The 19,465-nt window shown below is 45.5% G+C and overlaps 1 protein-coding gene across 1 annotated transcript in view; it reads right to left on the minus strand.

The window, feature by feature from the left end:
* The window catches only part of ADAMTS14 (ADAM metallopeptidase with thrombospondin type 1 motif 14), a 305,508-nt gene that overhangs the window by 8,936 nt on the left and 277,107 nt on the right, over positions 1-19,465 (minus strand). The window contains exon 20 of the mRNA XM_075347232.1: positions 17,829-17,958. Within this exon, the coding sequence (XP_075203347.1) occupies positions 17,829-17,958 (130 nt within the window). The remainder of the gene's footprint in view (positions 1-17,828; positions 17,959-19,465) is intronic.

The following is a 19,465-nucleotide window of genomic DNA, read 5'->3' on the forward strand; positions in this document are numbered from 1 at the left end:
TAAGGACTCTGGCTGGGCCAGTCAAAAATGGTCACAGAGTGGTTCTGAAGCCACTCCTTTGTTATTTTAGCTGTGTGCTTAGGGTCATTGTCTTGTTGGAAGGTAAACCTTCGGCCAAGTCTGAGGTCCAAAGCACTCTGGAAGAGGTTTTCTTCAAGGATATCTCTGTACTTCACCTCATTCATCTTTCCTTCAACTGCAAGCAGCTGTCCTGTCCCTGCAGCTGAAAAACACCCCCATAGCATGATGCTGCCACCACCATGTTTCACTATTGGGATTGTATTGGGCTAGTGATGAGCAGTGCCTGGTTTTCTCCACACATACCGCTTAGAATTATCACCAAAAAGTGTTATCTTCGTCTCATCAGACCACAGAATCTTATTTCTCATAGTCTGGGAGTCCTTCATGTTTCTTTTTACAAACTCTATCTTTCATATGTCTTGCACTGAGGAGAGGCTTCCGTCGGGCCACTCTGCCATAAAGGGACGACTGGTGGAGGGTTGCAGTGATAATTGACTTTGTGGAACTTTCTCCCATCTCCCAACTGCATCTCTGGAGCACAGCCACAGTGATCTTAGGGTTATTTTACCTCTCTCGCCAAGGCTCTTCTCCCACGATTGCTCAGTTTGACTGGATGGCCAGGTCTAGGAAGAATTCTGGTGGTCCCATACTTCTTCCATTTAAAGATTATGGAGGCCACTGTGCTCTTAGGAACCTTGAGTACTGCGGAAATTCTTTTGTAACCTTGGCCAGATCTGTGCCTTGCCATAATTCTGTCTCTGAGATCCTTGGGCAGTTCCTTTGACCTCATGATTCTCATTTGGTCTGACATGCACTGTGAGCTGTGAGGTCTTATATGGACAGGTGTGTGCCTTTCCAAATCAAGTCCTATCAGTTTAATTACACACAGTTGGATTCCAATGAAGGCGCAGAACCATCTCAAGGAGGATCACAAGGAAATTGACAGCAGGTGACTTAAATATGAGTGTCTGAGCAAAGGGTCTGAATACTTATAACCATGTGATATTTCAGGTTTTTCTTATTTTATAAATTTGCAAACATTTCTACATTTCTGTTTTTTTTGTCAAGATGGGGTGCAGAGTGTACATTAATGCTGCAATGAAACAAATAGTGAAAAATGTAAAGGGTTCTGAATCCTTTCTGTACCCACTGTATATAAGAGTCCCACAGATACTAAATCAAAAATGTTTTGCCTCATTGTTTACTAAGCAGTAGAGATGAGCGAACCGGTCCCGGTTCGGCTCGAGGCGGTTCGCCGAACGGGGGGTCTGGCTCGAGTTCGGCTCGTCGAACGTTCGACGAACCGAACTCGAGCCCATAGGAAACAATGGCAGGCAATCACAAACACAGTAAAACACCTAGAAAACACCCTCAAAGGTGTCCAAAAGGTGACAAACAACTCACAACACAACACAAACACATGGGAAAGTGACAAGGACATGTACTCATGCGAAAACAAAACAGCTGGACAAGGAAAAAGAGGAGGACACATAGATATAGGCATGGCACGCCCTTCTAAAGTCATGTAAAACACCGCAAGGTGACTCCAAGCGGAGTCTCCCTTTTTTCCAAAAATTGGGCCCCACACACCCACCCCTTCAGTGGCAGCAGTTGTGCCCCAGTTGTACACTTCACAGCTAGATTTGCATCAAGCACATTCAAAAATACGCCATTCTTATCCGTCCCCAGGATGACACCGGGGTAGGTAGCAAAGTCTTTCCTGATCCCAGCTCTGTTCATCTTGGCTTCTTTTAAAAACACAGCAAGCAAGGGTTACTCCAAGCGGAGTCTCCCTTTTTTCCAAAAATTGGGCCACACAGACACCCACCCCATCAGTGGCAGCACTTGGGCCCTAGTTGCAAACAGGATGTTTTGATTTGCATCAAGCACATTCAAAAATACGCTATTCTTAACCGTCCCCAGGATGACACCGGGGTAGGTAGCAAAGTCTTTCCTGATCCCAGCTCTGTTCATCTTGGCTTCTTTTAAAAACACAGCAAGCAAGGGTTACTCCAAGCGGAGTCTCCCTTTTTTCCAAAAATTGGGCCACACAGACACCCACCCCATCAGTGGCAGCACTTGGGCCCTAGTTGCAAACAGGATGTTTTGATTTGCATCAAGCACATTCAAAAATACGCTATTCTTAGCCGTCCCCAGGATGACACCGGGGTAGGTAGCAAAGTCTTTCCTGATCCCAGCTCTGTTCATCTTGGCTTCTTTTAAAAACACAGCAAGCAAGGGTTACTCCAAGCGGAGTCTCCCTTTTTTCCAAAAATTGGGCCACACAGACACCCACCCCATCAGTGGCAGCACTTGGGCCCTAGTTGCAAACAGGATGTTTTGATTTGCATCAAGCACATTCAAAAATACGCTATTCTTAGCCGTCCACAGGATGACACCGGGGTAGGTAGCAAAGTCTTTCCTGATCCCAGCTCTGTTCATCTTGGCTTCTTTTAAAAACACAGCAAGCAAGGGTTACTCCAAGCGGAGTCTCCCTTTTTTCCAAAAATTGGGCCACACAGACACCCACCCCATCAGTGGCAGCACTTGGGCCCTAGTTGCAAACAGGATGTTTTGATTTGCATCAAGCACATTCAAAAATACGCTATTCTTAGCCGTCCCCAGGATGACACCGGGGTAGGTAGCAAAGTCTTTGCTGACCCATGACTTGTTCATCTTGGCTTCTTTTAAAAACAATGTAAGCAAGGGTTACTCCAAGCGGAGTCTCCCTTTTTTCCAAAAATTGGGCCACACAGACACCCACCCCATCAGTGGCAGCACTTGGGCCCTAGTTGCAAACAGGATGTTTTGATTTGCATCAAGCACATTCCAAATCCACAAGCATTTACTCTCCCCAGGATGACACAGGGGTAGTAAATTCCTTCTGGATCCATGACTTGTTCATTTTGATGAACGTCAGTCTGTCCACATTGTCACTGGACAGACGCGTGCGCTTATCTGTCAGCACACACCCAGCAGCACTGAATACACGTTCAGAGACAACGCTGGCAGCTGGACACGACAAAATCTCCAAGGCGTAAGTTGCGAGCTCTGGCCATTTTTGTAGGTTTGAAGCCCAAAAGGAGCAAGGCTCCAGTTGCACAGTCATGGCATCGATGTTCATTTGGAGATACTCCTGTATCATCCTCTCCAGCCGTTGACTATGTGTCAGACTTGTTGTCTCTGGTGGCCTTGCAAAAGAGGGTCTAAAAAAATTATGAAAAGATTCCATAAAATTGCTGTTACCGGCACCAGAAAAGGTCCTACTGGTACGGGTAGACTGTTGAAGATGACGAGACCGTCCCATGTTTGTCAAGTTACAACTGGGAGATTCACTCCCTGCACCTGCACGGTTGTTTGGTGGAAAAGCCGAGCTAAGATCTAGTAACAGCTTCTGCTGATACTCCTGCATACGTGCGTCCCTTTCTATGGCTGGAATTATGTCACAAAATTTGGACTTGTACCGGGGATCTAATAGTGTGGCAATCCAGTAGTCATCATCACTTCTAATTTTGACAATACGACTGTCATGTTGGAGGTAGTGCAACAAAAAGGCACTCATGTGTCTTGCGCAGCCATGCGGACCAAGTCCATGCTGTGTTTGTGGCATAGAGGTGCTACCCGTTCTTTCTTCCTCTGACATCTGACCCCAACCTCTTTCAACTGAAATTTGACCAAGGTCTCCCTCATCCGCTGAGTCTTCCATGTCCATGGACAGTTCGTCCTCCATTTCTTCATGTTCTCCTGCACCTTGCTCAACATTTCGCCTGCTACTATGCGCCCTTGTCGATCCCTGTCCCCCATGGTCCCATGCCTGCTGCGTTGGTGATGATGAACGTCTGGACCTTCGTGATGTTGTTGTCCCTTGCGCATATGAATCCTCCTGTAGTTCCTCCCCTTCATGTTGTCCCACCCCCTGACTCCGAATAGTGTTTAGCGTGTGCTCCAGCATGTAAATGACTGGAATCGTCATGCTGATAATGGCATTGTCAGAGCTAAACATATTCGTCGCCATGTCGAAACTGTGCAGAAGGGTGCATAGGTCCTTGATCTGAGACCACTCCATCAGGGTGATCTGCCCCACCTCTGCATCTCGTTGGCCCAGGCTATACGTCATGACGTATTGCACCAGGGCTCTGCGGTGCTGCCACAGTCGCTGTAACATGTGGAGAGTTGAATTCCAGCGTGTCGCCACATCGCATTTCAGGCGATGAACCGGCAGGCCGAAAGACTTCTGGAGCGATGCAAGTCGCTCTGCTGCGGCGCTTGAACGGCGGAAGTGAGCTGACAGTTTTCGTGCCCTGTTCAGAAGGCCATCTAGGCCGGGATAGTGTGTTAAAAATTGCTGCACGACAAGGTTCAACACGTGAGCCATACAAGGTACGTGTGTCACCTTGCCCAGGCGAAGTGCCGCACCCAGGTTTGCAGCATTGTCGCACACGGCCTTACCAGGCTGCAGTTTGAGTGGAGACAACCATTTATTAAACTCGGACCGCAAAGCTGACCACAACTCCTCAGCTGTGTGACTCTTATTACCAAGACATGTCAAGCTAAAGACCGCCTGATGCCGTTGCGCTCTGCTGCCAGCATAGTAATGAGGGGTGCGTGATTCCTTCTGCGCAGTGAGAACGCTGGTGGCCTGACCAGGCAGGCTTGGGGCGGAGGTGGAGGACCCAGATGAGGTGGAGGATGCAGAAGCAGTGGCGGAACTTGGACAGACAGAGGATTGACACACAAGTCGTGGGGACGGCAAGACTTGTGCAGCAGACCCTTCACCATCTATCACCATAGTTACCCAGTGCCCAGTCAGCGACATGTAACGTCCCTGTCCATGCTTACTGGTCCAAGTATCGGTGGTGAAATGCACCCGTTCACACACAGAGTTTCTCAAGGAAGCGGTGATGTTGTGTGCGACATGCTGGTGTAGCGCGGGCACACCTTTCTTAGAGAAGTAGTGGCGACTAGGCATCTGGTACTGGGGCACAGCGACAGACATAAGGTCTCTAAAATCCTGTGTGTCCACTAGGCGGAAAGGCAGCATTTCGGTAGCCAACAGCTTACAGAGGGATAGAGTCAACCTCTTAGCTTTGTCATGGGTCGGAGGAAGTGGCCTTTTATTTGACCACATCTGAGGGACAGAGATCTGGCTGCTGTGTGTAGACGGTGTTGAGTAGGGTGTCCCTGGAAAAATGCAGGTTTGTGAGGAAAGTGCAGGCGGAGACATGATGTTGCCTTCATCCAACGTTGGTGCTATCGATGTCTGAGAGAGCTGTACACACTCACTTGTTTCCCCTTCCAAACCAACTGACGACCTTACAAGCAAACTGCCTGTTGCGGTTACAGTGGTGGAAGTTTTGCGTGGAAAAACAGGTGTGGCAGCTGTCCCCACAGTCCTAGAAGATGAAGAGCGCGCGGATGCAGTGGAAGGGGCGGGCGGTGGATGGTTCGCTCCGCTAGGCCGCATTGCAGCACGGTGAGCTTCCCACCGGGACTTATGATATTTATTCATGTGACGATTCATGGAAGAAGTTGTCAAACTGCTGAGCTTTTGACCTCTACTAAGAGAATCATGACAAATGTTACATATCACATGAGTTGGGCGATCTTTTTCGATGTGAAAAAAGGACCAGGCTAGGCAAGGCTTAGAGGCCATGCGACCTGTTGATCCACCCCGAATAATGCTCATAGGCAGAGTGGTGGCTGAGGATGCAGTTGTAGACGTGCTACCAGTGCTCCGACTCTGTCCAGGAAGGCGCAAGGTAACTTCGTCGTCGGTTGCATCCTCCTCCACCGCCTCTGTTGACCTCCTCGAGTGCCTGACTGGGGGTTGACAGTAGGTGGGATCTAGAACGTCATCATCAATTGTTGTGTTTGCACTCCCCTCCCCCTCAGACCGAGCCTCTTCTTGCCCTGACGGAATATTTAAGTTGTCATCCCAATCGGGTATCTGCGTCTCATCTTCATCAGTATGTTCCTCATTGTCTATAACCACAGGTGTTACAGTTTGTGACAAAGGGTCAACATTATGCTCAGAAACTTGGTCCTCACGGCCTGAATCTGAGTCACAAAGGTTCTGGGCATCACTGCAGACCATTTCCTGTTCTGTACTCACTGTAGCTTGGGAGCAGACCTCTGATTCCCAGGCTATAGTGTGACTGAACAGCTCTGCAGACTCAGCCATCTCAGTTCCACCATACTGTGCAGGGCTGATGGAGACTTCAGAGCTGGGAGAAATCAAGTGTGATTGGGATGACAACTCAGAGGACTGGTGTTTTTTGGATGCGGTACTTGAAGTGGCTGAGAGGGCACTTGTTGGACCACTTGAGATCCATTCAAGCATTTTCCTTTTTTGCCCATCATCTACCTTTCTTCCTGTTGTTCGTGTCCGTAAAAAAGGGAGCACATCGGATTGTCCACGGTAAGTAGTAGACATCTTACTTTTGCTGGTAGATGGTCTATCTTCAGCAGATGATAATGGAGCTTTGCCACCTTCCCCACGGACAAAACCTTTTTTGCCTTTTCCACCACGCCTCTTCCCCTTTCCACCAGCATCTGTCATTTTGCCACTCATGTTGATTGCGACAAGATTGTGGACTGAAAATGTGGTAGTAAAAATTGAGAGGTGGTGAAGATTGCAGTGGTGGTCTAGCTTTATTAACAGCAGAATAATAAAGAATAAATATCCCTGACAATGCAACTTAGTTATAATTAGTTGGAGTGTGCAACGCAGGCAGACGTGCTGCAAATGTCTTTGCACTAGTGGGACTATAGCAAAGTCCAATAGCCACGTATAGGATGCCACTAGGTACACTGAGTGTTTGCTAGTATAATGGCTTGGTTAGAATGAGTTGTAGTGTGCAACGCAGGCAGACGCGCTCTGCAAATGTCTTTGCACTAGTGGGACTATAGCAAAGTCCAATAGCCACGTATAGGATGCCACTAGGTACACTGAGTGTTTGCTAGTATAATGGCTTGGTTAGAATGAGTTGTAGTGTGCAACGCAGGCAGACGCGCTCTGCAAATGTCTTTGCACTAGTGGGACTATAGCAAAGTCCAATAGCCACGTATAGGATGCCACTAGGTACACTGAGTGTTTGCTAGTATAATGGCTTGGTTAGAATGAGTTGTAGTGTGCAACGCAGGCAGACGCGCTCTGCAAATGTCTTTGCACTAGTGGGACTATAGCAAAGTCCAATAGCCACGTATAGGATGCCACTAGGTACACTGAGTGTTTGCTAGTATAATGGCTTGGTTAGAATGAGTTGTAGTGTGCAACGCAGGCAGACGCGCTCTGCAAATGTCTTTGCACTAGTGGGACTATAGCAAAGTCCAATAGCCACGTATAGGATGCCACTAGGTACACTGAGTGTTTGCTAGTATAATGGCTTGGTTAGAATGAGTTGTAGTGTGCAACGCAGGCAGACGCGCTCTGCAAATGTCTTTGCACTAGTGGGACTATAGCAAAGTCCAATAGCCACGTATAGGATGCCACTAGGTACACTGAGTGTTTGCTAGTATAATGGCTTGGTTAGAATGAGTTGTAGTGTGCAACGCAGGCAGACGCGCTCTGCAAATGTCTTTGCACTAGTGGGACTATAGCAAAGTCCAATAGCCACGTATAGGATGCCACTAGGTACACTGAGTGTTTGCTAGTATAATGGCTTGGTTAGAATGAGTTGTAGTGTGCAACGCAGGCAGACGCGCTCTGCAAATGTCTTTGCACTAGTGGGACTATAGCAAAGTCCAATAGCCACGTATAGGATGCCACTAGGTACACTGAGTGTTTGCTAGTATAATGGCTTGGTTAGAATGAGTTGTAGTGTGCAACGCAGGCAGACGCGCTCTGCAAATGTCTTTGCACTAGTGGGACTATAGCAAAGTCCAATAGCCACGTATAGGATGCCACTAGGTACACTGAGTGTTTGCTAGTATAATGGCTTGGTTAGAATGAGTTGTAGTGTGCAACGCAGGCAGACGCGCTCTGCAAATGTCTTTGCACTAGTGGGACTATAGCAAAGTCCAATAGCCACGTATAGGATGCCACTAGGTACACTGAGTGTTTGCTAGTATAATGGCTTGGTTAGAATGAGTTGTAGTGTGCAACGCAGGCAGACGCGCTCTGCAAATGTCTTTGCACTAGTGGGACTATAGCAAAGTCCAATAGCCACGTATAGGATGCCACTAGGTACACTGAGTGTTTGCTAGTATAATGGCTTGGTTAGAATGAGTTGTAGTGTGCAACGCAGGCAGACGCGCTCTGCAAATGTCTTTGCACTAGTGGGACTATAGCAAAGTCCAATAGCCACGTATAGGATGCCACTAGGTACACTGAGTGTTTGCTAGTATAATGGCTTGGTTAGAATGAGTTGTAGTGTGCAACGCAGGCAGACGCGCTCTGCAAATGTCTTTGCACTAGTGGGACTATAGCAAAGTCCAATAGCCACGTATAGGATGCCACTAGGTACACTGAGTGTTTGCTAGTATAATGGCTTGGTTAGAATGAGTTGTAGTGTGCAACGCAGGCAGACGCGCTCTGCAAATGTCTTTGCACTAGTGGGACTATAGCAAAGTCCAATAGCCACGTATAGGATGCCACTAGGTACACTGAGTGTTTGCTAGTATAATGGCTTGGTTAGAATGAGTTGTAGTGTGCAACGCAGGCAGACGCGCTCTGCAAATGTCTTTGCACTAGTGGGACTATAGCAAAGTCCAATAGCCACGTATAGGATGCCACTAGGTACACTGAGTGTTTGCTAGTATAATGGCTTGGTTAGAATGAGTTGTAGTGTGCAACGCAGGCAGACGCGCTCTGCAAATGTCTTTGCACTAGTGGGACTATAGCAAAGTCCAATAGCCACGTATAGGATGCCACTAGGTACACTGAGTGTTTGCTAGTATAATGGCTTGGTTAGAATGAGTTGTAGTGTGCAACGCAGGCAGACGCGCTCTGCAAATGTCTTTGCACTAGTGGGACTATAGCAAAGTCCAATAGCCACGTATAGGATGCCACTAGGTACACTGAGTGTTTGCTAGTATAATGGCTTGGTTAGAATGAGTTGTAGTGTGCAACGCAGGCAGACGCGCTCTGCAAATGTCTTTGCACTAGTGGGACTATAGCAAAGTCCAATAGCCACGTATAGGATGCCACTAGGTACACTGAGTGTTTGCTAGTATAATGGCTTGGTTAGAATGAGTTGTAGTGTGCAACGCAGGCAGACGCGCTCTGCAAATGTCTTTGCACTAGTGGGACTATAGCAAAGTCCAATAGCCACGTATAGGATGCCACTAGGTACACTGAGTGTTTGCTAGTATAATGGCTTGGTTAGAATGAGTTGTAGTGTGCAACGCAGGCAGACGCGCTCTGCAAATGTCTTTGCACTAGTGGGACTATAGCAAAGTCCAATAGCCACGTATAGGATGCCACTAGGTACACTGAGTGTTTGCTAGTATAATGGCTTGGTTAGAATGAGTTGTAGTGTGCAACGCAGGCAGACGCGCTCTGCAAATGTCTTTGCACTAGTGGGACTATAGCAAAGTCCAATAGCCACGTATAGGATGCCACTAGGTACACTGAGTGTTTGCTAGTATAATGGCTTGGTTAGAATGAGTTGTAGTGTGCAACGCAGGCAGACGCGCTCTGCAAATGTCTTTGCACTAGTGGGACTATAGCAAAGTCCAATAGCCACGTATAGGATGCCACTAGGTACACTGAGTGTTTGCTAGTATAATGGCTTGGTTAGAATGAGTTGTAGTGTGCAACGCAGGCAGACGCGCTCTGCAAATGTCTTTGCACTAGTGGGACTATAGCAAAGTCCAATAGCCACGTATAGGATGCCACTAGGTACACTGAGTGTTTGCTAGTATAATGGCTTGGTTAGAATGAGTTGTAGTGTGCAACGCAGGCAGACGCGCTCTGCAAATGTCTTTGCACTAGTGGGACTATAGCAAAGTCCAATAGCCACGTATAGGATGCCACTAGGTACACTGAGTGTTTGCTAGTATAATGGCTTGGTTAGAATGAGTTGTAGTGTGCAACGCAGGCAGACGCGCTCTGCAAATGTCTTTGCACTAGTGGGACTATAGCAAAGTCCAATAGCCACGTATAGGATGCCACTAGGTACACTGAGTGTTTGCTAGTATAATGGCTTGGTTAGAATGAGTTGTAGTGTGCAATGCAGGCAGACGCGCTCTGCAAATGTCTTTGCACTAGTGGGACTATAGCAAAGTCCAATAGCCACGTATAGGATGCCACTAGGTACACTGAGTGTTTGCTAGTATAATGGCTTGGTTAGAATGAGTTGTAGTGTGCAATGCAGGCAGACGCGCTCTGCAAATGTCTTTGCACTAGTGGGACTATAGCAAAGTCCAATAGCCACGTATAGGATGCCACTAGGTACACTGAGTGTTTGCTAGTATAATGGCTTAGTTATCAGTTGGAGTGTGCAGAGGACAAGAGGGTACAGTGGCAGGATTGTGGTGCTCTGGGTAGAGGAATGGAAGACTGCCTTTCTATTCCCTCCTAATGGTGAAATGCAGGTAGGAAATCCCTGACCTGGGCTACACAGACGCTGTTGCTGTTTGCAGGACCTGTCACCTATGGCTCTCTGACCCTGCCGGTTGGAGCCCTTAAAAGGACTGCTATAAAGTGCTCTCCCTAAGCTGTCTAACGCTGTGTATGCAGCGCATACAGCTGTATCGGCTATAGGACTCAGGAAGACGGAGCTGCGACAGTGATGTCTGACACCAAAGACGCAGAAGGCAGATAATGGCGTCCGTGAAGAAAATGTCCGGTTTTATAATGCAGGGACATGTGACATGCAGATCCTATCACACATGCCGTTGCTTCTCTGGCTCAAAGTCCACTTAGCTGTGTGTGTGTCTGGGATTGGCTGACATGCTGGCCCGCCCCACAAGACGCGCGCGCTTAGGGAAGGAAGACAAGAAAAAAAAAAAAAAAAAATGGCGATCGCCATTATAGAAACAGCAGTGATCTGAAGGCGCTGTTCACGCACACTATACACTGAAATGTGATAATAGTTTGATTCACAGAGTGACTTACACTATTACAGCAGAAACCAAGCTAGGATTTAGCTGTTTTTTGGCTGCTAGAACCGTTCTCGAACGTTTCTAGAACTACCGAGCTTTTGCAAAAAGCTCGAGTTCTAGTTCGATCTAGAACATGCCCCAAAATCACTCGAGCCGCGAACTGGAGAACCACGAACCACGAACCGCGCTCAACTCTACTAAGCAGGTCATTGCTAAAATATGCAAGCATTAAGAAAAACTTAACGTTCAGCCGACCTACATATTGTGATTAGTGATGAGCGAACCTGAACTGTAAAGTTCGGCGTCCATACCGAACAGCAGGTGTGCTGCATCTGACACTCTCAGCTCTCTCAGCTCTGCTGCATCTGACACTCTGAGCTTTGCTGCATCTGACAATCTCAGCTCTGCTGCATCTGACAATCTCAGCTCTGCTGCATCTGACAATCTCAGCTCTGCTGCATCTGACACTCTCAGCTCTGCTGCATTTGACACTCTCAACTCTGCTGCATCTGACACTCTCATCTCTGCTGCACCTGACACTCTCAGCTCTGCTGCATCTGACACTCTCAGCTCTGCTGTATCTGACACTCTCAGCTCTGCTGCATCTGACATTCTGTTACCAGAGTTCAAAGCCTGCAGGTGTCCAACACCTGTGAAATCAGCTAAACTCAGTGACGTCACAGCAATGGCTCCGTCAGTCTCTGCCTGGAGTCTCAGCAGGGCAGTCATGTTCTGCCCTGCTGCCATTCCAGTACTTAGCAGAGTTGAGATTGTTGTGGGATGTTGTCTTTATGGATTTACACCATATCTGGGTATGTTGCAGTAATACAAAATTAGGATTTTTCTTTGTGTTTGTGTCTATTTCTTTTGACTTATATGATTAGTGGGGGGGGGGGTTGTCTCATAGACCTCTACCCATCACTAATTCTGGGCTTAGTGACAGCTGTGCGCTGTCATTAACCCCTATTACGCTGATTGCCACTGCACCAGGGCAATTGGGAAGACTCGGGTAAAGCACCTGGATTTCATCTAATCTAATCTAATGGATACCATAATTCTGGGGCGGCTACAGGCTGCTATTCTTAGCTTGGGTGGTCTGAATAACCATGAGCCTCTCCAGGCTGAGAATACCAGCCCCCAGCTGTTGGCTTTATCTTAACTGGGTATCAAAATGAGGGGGACAACACATCGTTTTTTTAAAATTATTTATTTATTTATTTATTTAAATATTGAAAAAATAAAAAAAAGCCACATGCAGTTTCTATTATTTTAATACACAGCCAAGATAAGTGCACAGCTTTGGGTGGCAGCCTGTAACCGTGGCTTTATCTGAGCTGGTATACAGGGGGGACCCTAAGCCATTTATTAAATGTATTTATTTTACACTGCAGTGTAAGGCCGCAAACAGCACCTGTGATTGCAGCCAATCACATGCGCTGTTAGAGAAAGTGGGGGCGTAGTCTACTGGCAAGCAAACAGATCCGCCGGTGGTCAGGGAAAGCAGTGAATACAGTTAGGTCCAGAAATATTTGGACAGTGACACAATTTTCGCGAGTTGGGCTCTGCATGCCACCACATTGGATTTGAAATGAAACCTCTACAACAGAATTCAAGTGCAGATTGTAACGTTTAATTTGAAGGTTTGAACAAAAATATCTGATAGAAATTGTAGGAATTGTACACATTTCTTTACAAACACTCCACATTTTAGGAGGTCAAAAGTAATTGGACAAATAAACCAAACCCAAACAAAATATTTTTATTTTCAATATTTTGTTGCGAATCCTTTGGAGGCAATCACTGCCTTAAGTCTGGAACCCATGGACATCACCAAACGCTGGGTTTCCTCCTTCTTAATGCTTTGCCAGGCCTTTACAACCGCAGCCTTCAGGTCTTGCTTGTTTGTGGGTCTTTCCGTCTTAAGTCTGCATTTGAGCAAGTGAAATGCATGCTCAATTGGGTTAAGATCTGGTGATTGACTTGGCCATTGCAGAATGTTCCACTTGTTTGCATTCATGAACTCCTGGGTAGCTTTGGCTGTATGCTTGGGGTCATTGTCCATCTGTACTATGAAGCGCCGTCCGATCAACTTTGCGGCATTTGGCTGAATCTGAGCTGAAAGTATATCCCGGTACACTTCAGAATTCATCCGGCTACTCTTGTCTGCTGTTATGTCATCAATAAACACAAGTGACCCAGTGCCATTGAAAGCCATGCATGCCCATGCCATCACGTTGCCTCCACCATGTTTTACAGAGGATGTGGTGTGCCTTGGATCATGTGCCGTTCCCTTTCTTCTCCAAACTTTTTTCTTCCCATCATTCTGGTACAGGTTGATCTTTGTCTCATCTGTACATAGAATACTTTTCCAGAACTGAGCTGGCTTCATGAGGTGTTTTTCAGCAAATTTAACTCTGGCCTGTCTATTTTTGGAATTGATGAATGGTTTGCATCTAGATGTGAACCCTTTGTATTTACTTTCATGGAGTCTTCTCTTTACTGTTGACTTTGAGACAGATACACCTACTTCACTGAGAGTGTTCTGGACTTCAGTTGATGTTGTGAACGGGTTCTTCTTCACCAAAGAAAGTATGCGGCGATCATCCACCACTGTTGTCATCCGTGGACGCCCAGGCCTTTTTGAGTTCCCAAGCTCACCAGTCAATTCCTTTTTTCTCAGAATGTACCCGACTGTAGATATTTTGCTACTCCAAGCATGTCTGCTATCTCTCTGATGGATTTTTTCTTTTTTTTCAGCCTCAGGATGTTCTGCTTCACCTCAATTGAGAGTTCCTTAGACCGCATGTTGTCTAGTCACAGCAACAGCTTCCAAATGCAAAACCACACACCTGTAATCAACCCCAGACCTTTTAACTACTTCATTGATTACAGGTTAACGAGGGAGACGCCTTCAGAGTTAATTGCAGCCCTTAGAGTCCCTTGTACAATTACTTTTGGTCCCTTGAAAAAGAGGAGGCTATGCATTACAGAGCTATGATTCCTAAACCCTTTCTCCGATTTGGATGTGAAAACTCTCATATTGCAGCTGGGAGTGTGCACTTTCAGCCCATATTATATATATATAATTGTATTTCTAAACATGTTTTTGTAAACAGCTAAAATAACAAAACCTGTGTCACTGTCCAAATATTTCTGGCCCTGACTGTATGTATGAACACTGATGAGTGGACCCGGAAGAAGTGTTACCGCTGCGGGGATGTTCAGCAAATAAATTGCTGATGCTTTAACCCTTTATTTTACAGGCTGTTCGGGTTCCCATATACTTTTTAAGTCCCCACATATAAGTCCCCACCTTTTTTAAGTCCGGCAAGACCCACTGGACTCGAACATCTGCAGGTTTGCTCATCACTAACTTTTACTACTGAAATTGGCAATGGTGCAAGAAGGCACAGTAGAAGAGGGAGCAGTAATATTCACTTCTATATAGTCCCAAGGCTCTGTTCACAAAGGTGTTGCTTAACTTACATTAAAGAGTAACCCTAGTTTTAATCTTTAGATCATAAATCACTAGTAAACAAGAAAATAAGCAACTTTGAAATATATCTTATCAAAGAAATCTGCTTCTAAATTCATGGGTAAAATCTGTGTTCAGTGTAGACAAATTTTCTCATTACTGAGATAAGAGCTGACAGGTGGTGCTTTTAAAAGTCTATGGAGAGGAGGAGAGAGGAGCTGGAGGCAGACACAGACAACCTGCTGAAAGTTCTACTTGAACGACAGTTGCATTTCTTAATAGAATTTTATGAGCACCAACTGCCATCTCCTATCTCCACAATGAGGAAATATGTAAGGCTGGGTTCACATATCCTGTAATGATCTGTTTGTAACTGATACAACTGTGGTCTAATAACGGATCCGTTAAGGGATTGTACAAACGGATATCATCAAAACCATATAATTTGTATCTAGAATAGAGGATATACTACCATATAACCATGAAAAACCTCTAAAAAAACAATTTTATTAAATATTCATTAAAATACTCCCAATCTAAAAACTTTGGGGTCATACCCAATAGTTCAACACTAGACAAAAAGTCGTGATTGTGAATAGTGTATAAGGTCCTAAAAATAGGGCAGTAGGCCAAGGGCGTGCGCCCCCCGTTCGTGATTTTTAGGGGGTATCGCAATATGGGATGGAGGGACCTAGTGTTCCCTAATGTTTATCCCTACCTGGCAACGGAGGTGAATACACCTTAAAGTTTTTGGGTGCCCCCGTTCCTCGGTGGCTAGCCCTAAATGCCCCTGTCACTATTCCTGGCCTATAACCACCACCAGTGCATTGTGTTGGGGTGATTAAGTGGTCATGCGTCAAAAGTCCTACGTCGAGACCTTATATAAATCAAACACAGATATTGTACATCACCAGTATTCCAGTTATATAGTTTCAAATACTATCCTCCCTCAATCATTAATTCAGCTAGTACATCATATTGTTGAGGGAGATATCAAAAGGAATTTCTGGGGAGATGAAAAAAGGTCTTGACAGAAGGTATGATAGGCCCAACTGTCCTAGTACTTATCTTGCCAGGACCGTTATTACTCCCATTGCTCCCGACGCGTTTCTCCCCAATATAGCGGGGTTCATCAGGGGAGATGTAAATTGCAAGTTGTCACTATCTAAATTAGGCCATCAATCTCATGCTTCCATATGTCCTTCCTATAATTAGGTCATTTTCAGTTATCCTGTGGGGGTCCGGCTGCTGTCCTGGATTACCCCGTCACGTGCTGATTGTAATGGTGAAAATCTTCTCCCAGATCAACAATGCATCATAAGGGAGGGTCTGAAGACAGTGAGTGCTTGGAATAGCAGCGTTTCACTGTGGCACTGACTATTAAGTATTTTTTAGATTTTCCAGATAAATCCGCGGGTTTACGCAAGTATAGACACTCCCCATGTTATCCTATGGGAATTGGGGAGTGCTGTGACAATGCTGCGGTATTTGCGGCTGCGGAAAATGCTGCGGATTTCCCGCAGCCGCACGTAACTGCATGTCAATCATTCATGCAGAATTATCTGCTGAATTCCCGCTCCTCCACTATGGAGATACAGGGCGGGAATTTCGCAGGAATTCCGCATGAAATCTGCACTGTTTCCATAGGTTTACCACAACAACTGTGCAGCAATGGATAGCGGAGGATTCCGGGGAGTTGCTGCGTGAACCTGCGGAAATACCTGCAGAAAAGTCCACAGGTACGATCTCCCATGGGCACATGGCCTAAGAATCAATGAATCTGTTAACGGATCCGTTTTTTTCCAGAATTTGCATTCTCCAAATGGATGCAAAAACGGAAATGATTACATCACATATGAGCATAGTCTAATAAGTGAATACATCATTTTCCAATTCTTGGCTGAAACTTTAGATGGTGGAAATGAACTAAAACGTGATACTGAAATAGATAGAAATGGGCTCTTGCTAGTTAGAAAAGTGCACTGGAGTATTTGTATGTATACACTCGGTACACTGTTTATGAACGAGTACAAGGAGTTATAAATGATGGGAGTCTAATATGTGTTCTACGATTTCATTTATATTATGTGCTTTGTACTACTGTTGTCATAAATGATATGCTTATGGCATATTTGATTTTAATGATATGGCGGGGGGTGTTTAACCCTCTAATCACATAAATGTGTGTCTGTGGGGCGGTGTTCAGGGGACCAGTAAGAATTCCATGATAAGTGAGAAGTAGCTTTTGTCCATATGCTGTGTATCCAATGTATGGTTGGAATAAAGTAAAAGCATTTTATATATTGCGGTCTTCCTATCTGAAAAAACTTTTTTCTTAAAGGGGTTATCCAATTTAAAATGACAAGTCTGCACTTACTTTATGTGACTGTAGACTTGTGAATCCTTTCCGCTGGATTATCTGGTGTCACGTGGATACAAGTATGTGATATGCAGACTCCTGGACAAAATTTGACTAAATGGGTGCAGATTTGCTTAATGCAAGTGTATTGTATTCTAATTGTATTCTGGCCGGGAGTCTGCATATCGCATAGTGTCGTTCCTGGCTCTGACACTGTCGAATCCTTACAGTGCACACTGTGCGCGATGTGAGGATTCACAAGTCTGCAGTCACATAGAGTGACTGTATATTTGTCATATTAGACCAGACAATCTCTTTAAGGGGTTGATCCTAATTCTATTTTGAGAAGTGCATCGCTCACCTGCCTCCTGGCTTACTGCCTCCTGTGGTCAGTTCACTCCTGATTGGAATGATAGTTCACACCAGTGGCATGAAATAGTGCAGTGGTAATAAACTGACATGATCCAGCAATTTGGCCAGCTTCGGAGCAGCGCTTACAACTTCTGTAGTAAAGAGCTTGTAAGTGATGCACTCCTTGCCTAAAAGATCCAGGTAATCAAGGCGACGAGCAGTAGAGAATACAAGTGCAGGTCTTATTTCTCTTATGACTAGCTTTTGCATAGTATGGTATCTGGAAAAGTAAAGGTTGCCATGAGCAGCTATGTTGCACTGCCTCACTCAGTATAAATTGTGAATATAGGCCAAGTTATAGTAGTTGAAAGAGTTACAGACAAAGGCGTTAGATGGAGGAATCTTTATCTATTAGATCACAGTTAGTTACCTTCCTATGCCATATGTATATTAGATTCTGCATTATTTCACTGTGGTTTTTACAACCTTCACAATATTACACCCGACTTTCAAGCAAGCAAAAGTCGCTCAGGTTTATCCAGAGCCAAATGTCAGCGTTGCTTCTTATTTCCGTACCTGGGCAGGGTGCCATCTTGCAGACTTGGATTGTTTCAGGCTTTTCACCATCACATTGACCTATAACATTATCGCTTGCTTTGCACACAACTTGGCGCTGCTGGATGCCCTCACCGCAACTTGATGAGCACTGTGAAAGCCAAGGAGATAACATCAATCAGGAATGAACACAGCTTGTGGAAGTGTAGAGATTTCCTTCAGAGAATTCAGGATGTACAGCATCTTCCAAGTCGCTGGTTTCTTACAAACAGACAACAGATGCACCACAACCTCCCTAGAGCCTCATAAATAAATACAGATATATAAATGAAGAGCACATGTTGGGCAGCCGGGGCTGCATGTATACTTTGCTTTTGCCAGACTTGTTTGCTAAACTAAATATTTACTTCCGTATACTTATATGTAGTAAAGCAGCTTTGACATCAGAGAGGAAATTACACATCTGCAGTTGTCTAATGGAGGACAGTGAGTTCATAGAAATTAAGAGAAAGTATTCGAGGATTATTTTTTACTAGGCATGTGGTCAATGATCAAACAAGAGGAACTTTCCTAAAAAGTGAGGGTAACTGAGAGGGCAGGGGCTTTATTAGGCTACTTTCACACATCAGTTTTTTGCCATCAGGTTCAATCCGGAAAAAACGGGTAAAACGGATCCGGTACCGCATCCGTTTTTTCCCCATAGACTTGCATTGTTACCGGATTGTACCGGATGGCTTTGCGTTGCATCCGTTTTTTTCCGGATGCGGCAAAATTAGTTAATGCGGCGGCCGGAGGCAACGTAGCTTGCAACGTTTTTTTGTCCGGCAAAAAAACGCATTGCGCCGGATCCGGTGCGATACGGCGTGTTTTACAATAGAAGCCTATGGACGCCGGATCCGGCGTAATGCGGTAAAAAACGGATGCGGCCGCCGGATCCGTTTTTCTGAACTGAGCATGCTCCAATGTAATTAACAAAACGGATCCAGCCAAAAAACGGACGAAAAGGATGCAAAAACGGATGCAAACCGTATCCACCGGATCCGTTTTTTAACGGATCCGGCATAACGGATCCGTTAAAAAACGGATCCGATGGATACGGTTTTCACTTTTTTTTCAGGATCCGTTGGATCAGGAAAAAAAAGGACTGTGCCTGAATACAGAAAACTGATGTGTGAAAGTAGCCTTAGAGTAACTGGCTTAAAGGGACAGGTGTCCATCAGCGTAACAAGTGTACAAAACTCACACCTCAATACAAAACGATTTGCTAATTGAAGGTATTTAGGAATTTATTTATAGTGATACCTTTTTATAATTTGGAAGGACCCCACTAAAATAACGTCCCTGGATAATCTTCATACCAGCCAAGGTCTCAGAGAATTATTTGGTATTTAAAGGGGTGGTTCACTACTTAGGGGCACTTTGCACACTACGACATCGCAGGTGAGATGTCGGTGGGGTCAAATTGAAAGTGACGCACATCCGGCGTCGCAGGTGATATCGTAGTGTGTAAAGCCTTTTTGATACGATTAACGAGCGCAAAATCGTCGTAATCGTATCATCGGTGTAGCGTCGGTCATTTCCATAATTTGGAAATAACCGATGTTACGATGTTGTTCCTCGTTCCTGCGGCAGCACACATCACTGTGTATGAAGCCGCA

This window comes from Anomaloglossus baeobatrachus, chromosome 5 (genome assembly GCF_048569485.1).
Source record: "Anomaloglossus baeobatrachus isolate aAnoBae1 chromosome 5, aAnoBae1.hap1, whole genome shotgun sequence".
Taxonomy (NCBI): domain Eukaryota; kingdom Metazoa; phylum Chordata; class Amphibia; order Anura; family Aromobatidae; genus Anomaloglossus; species Anomaloglossus baeobatrachus.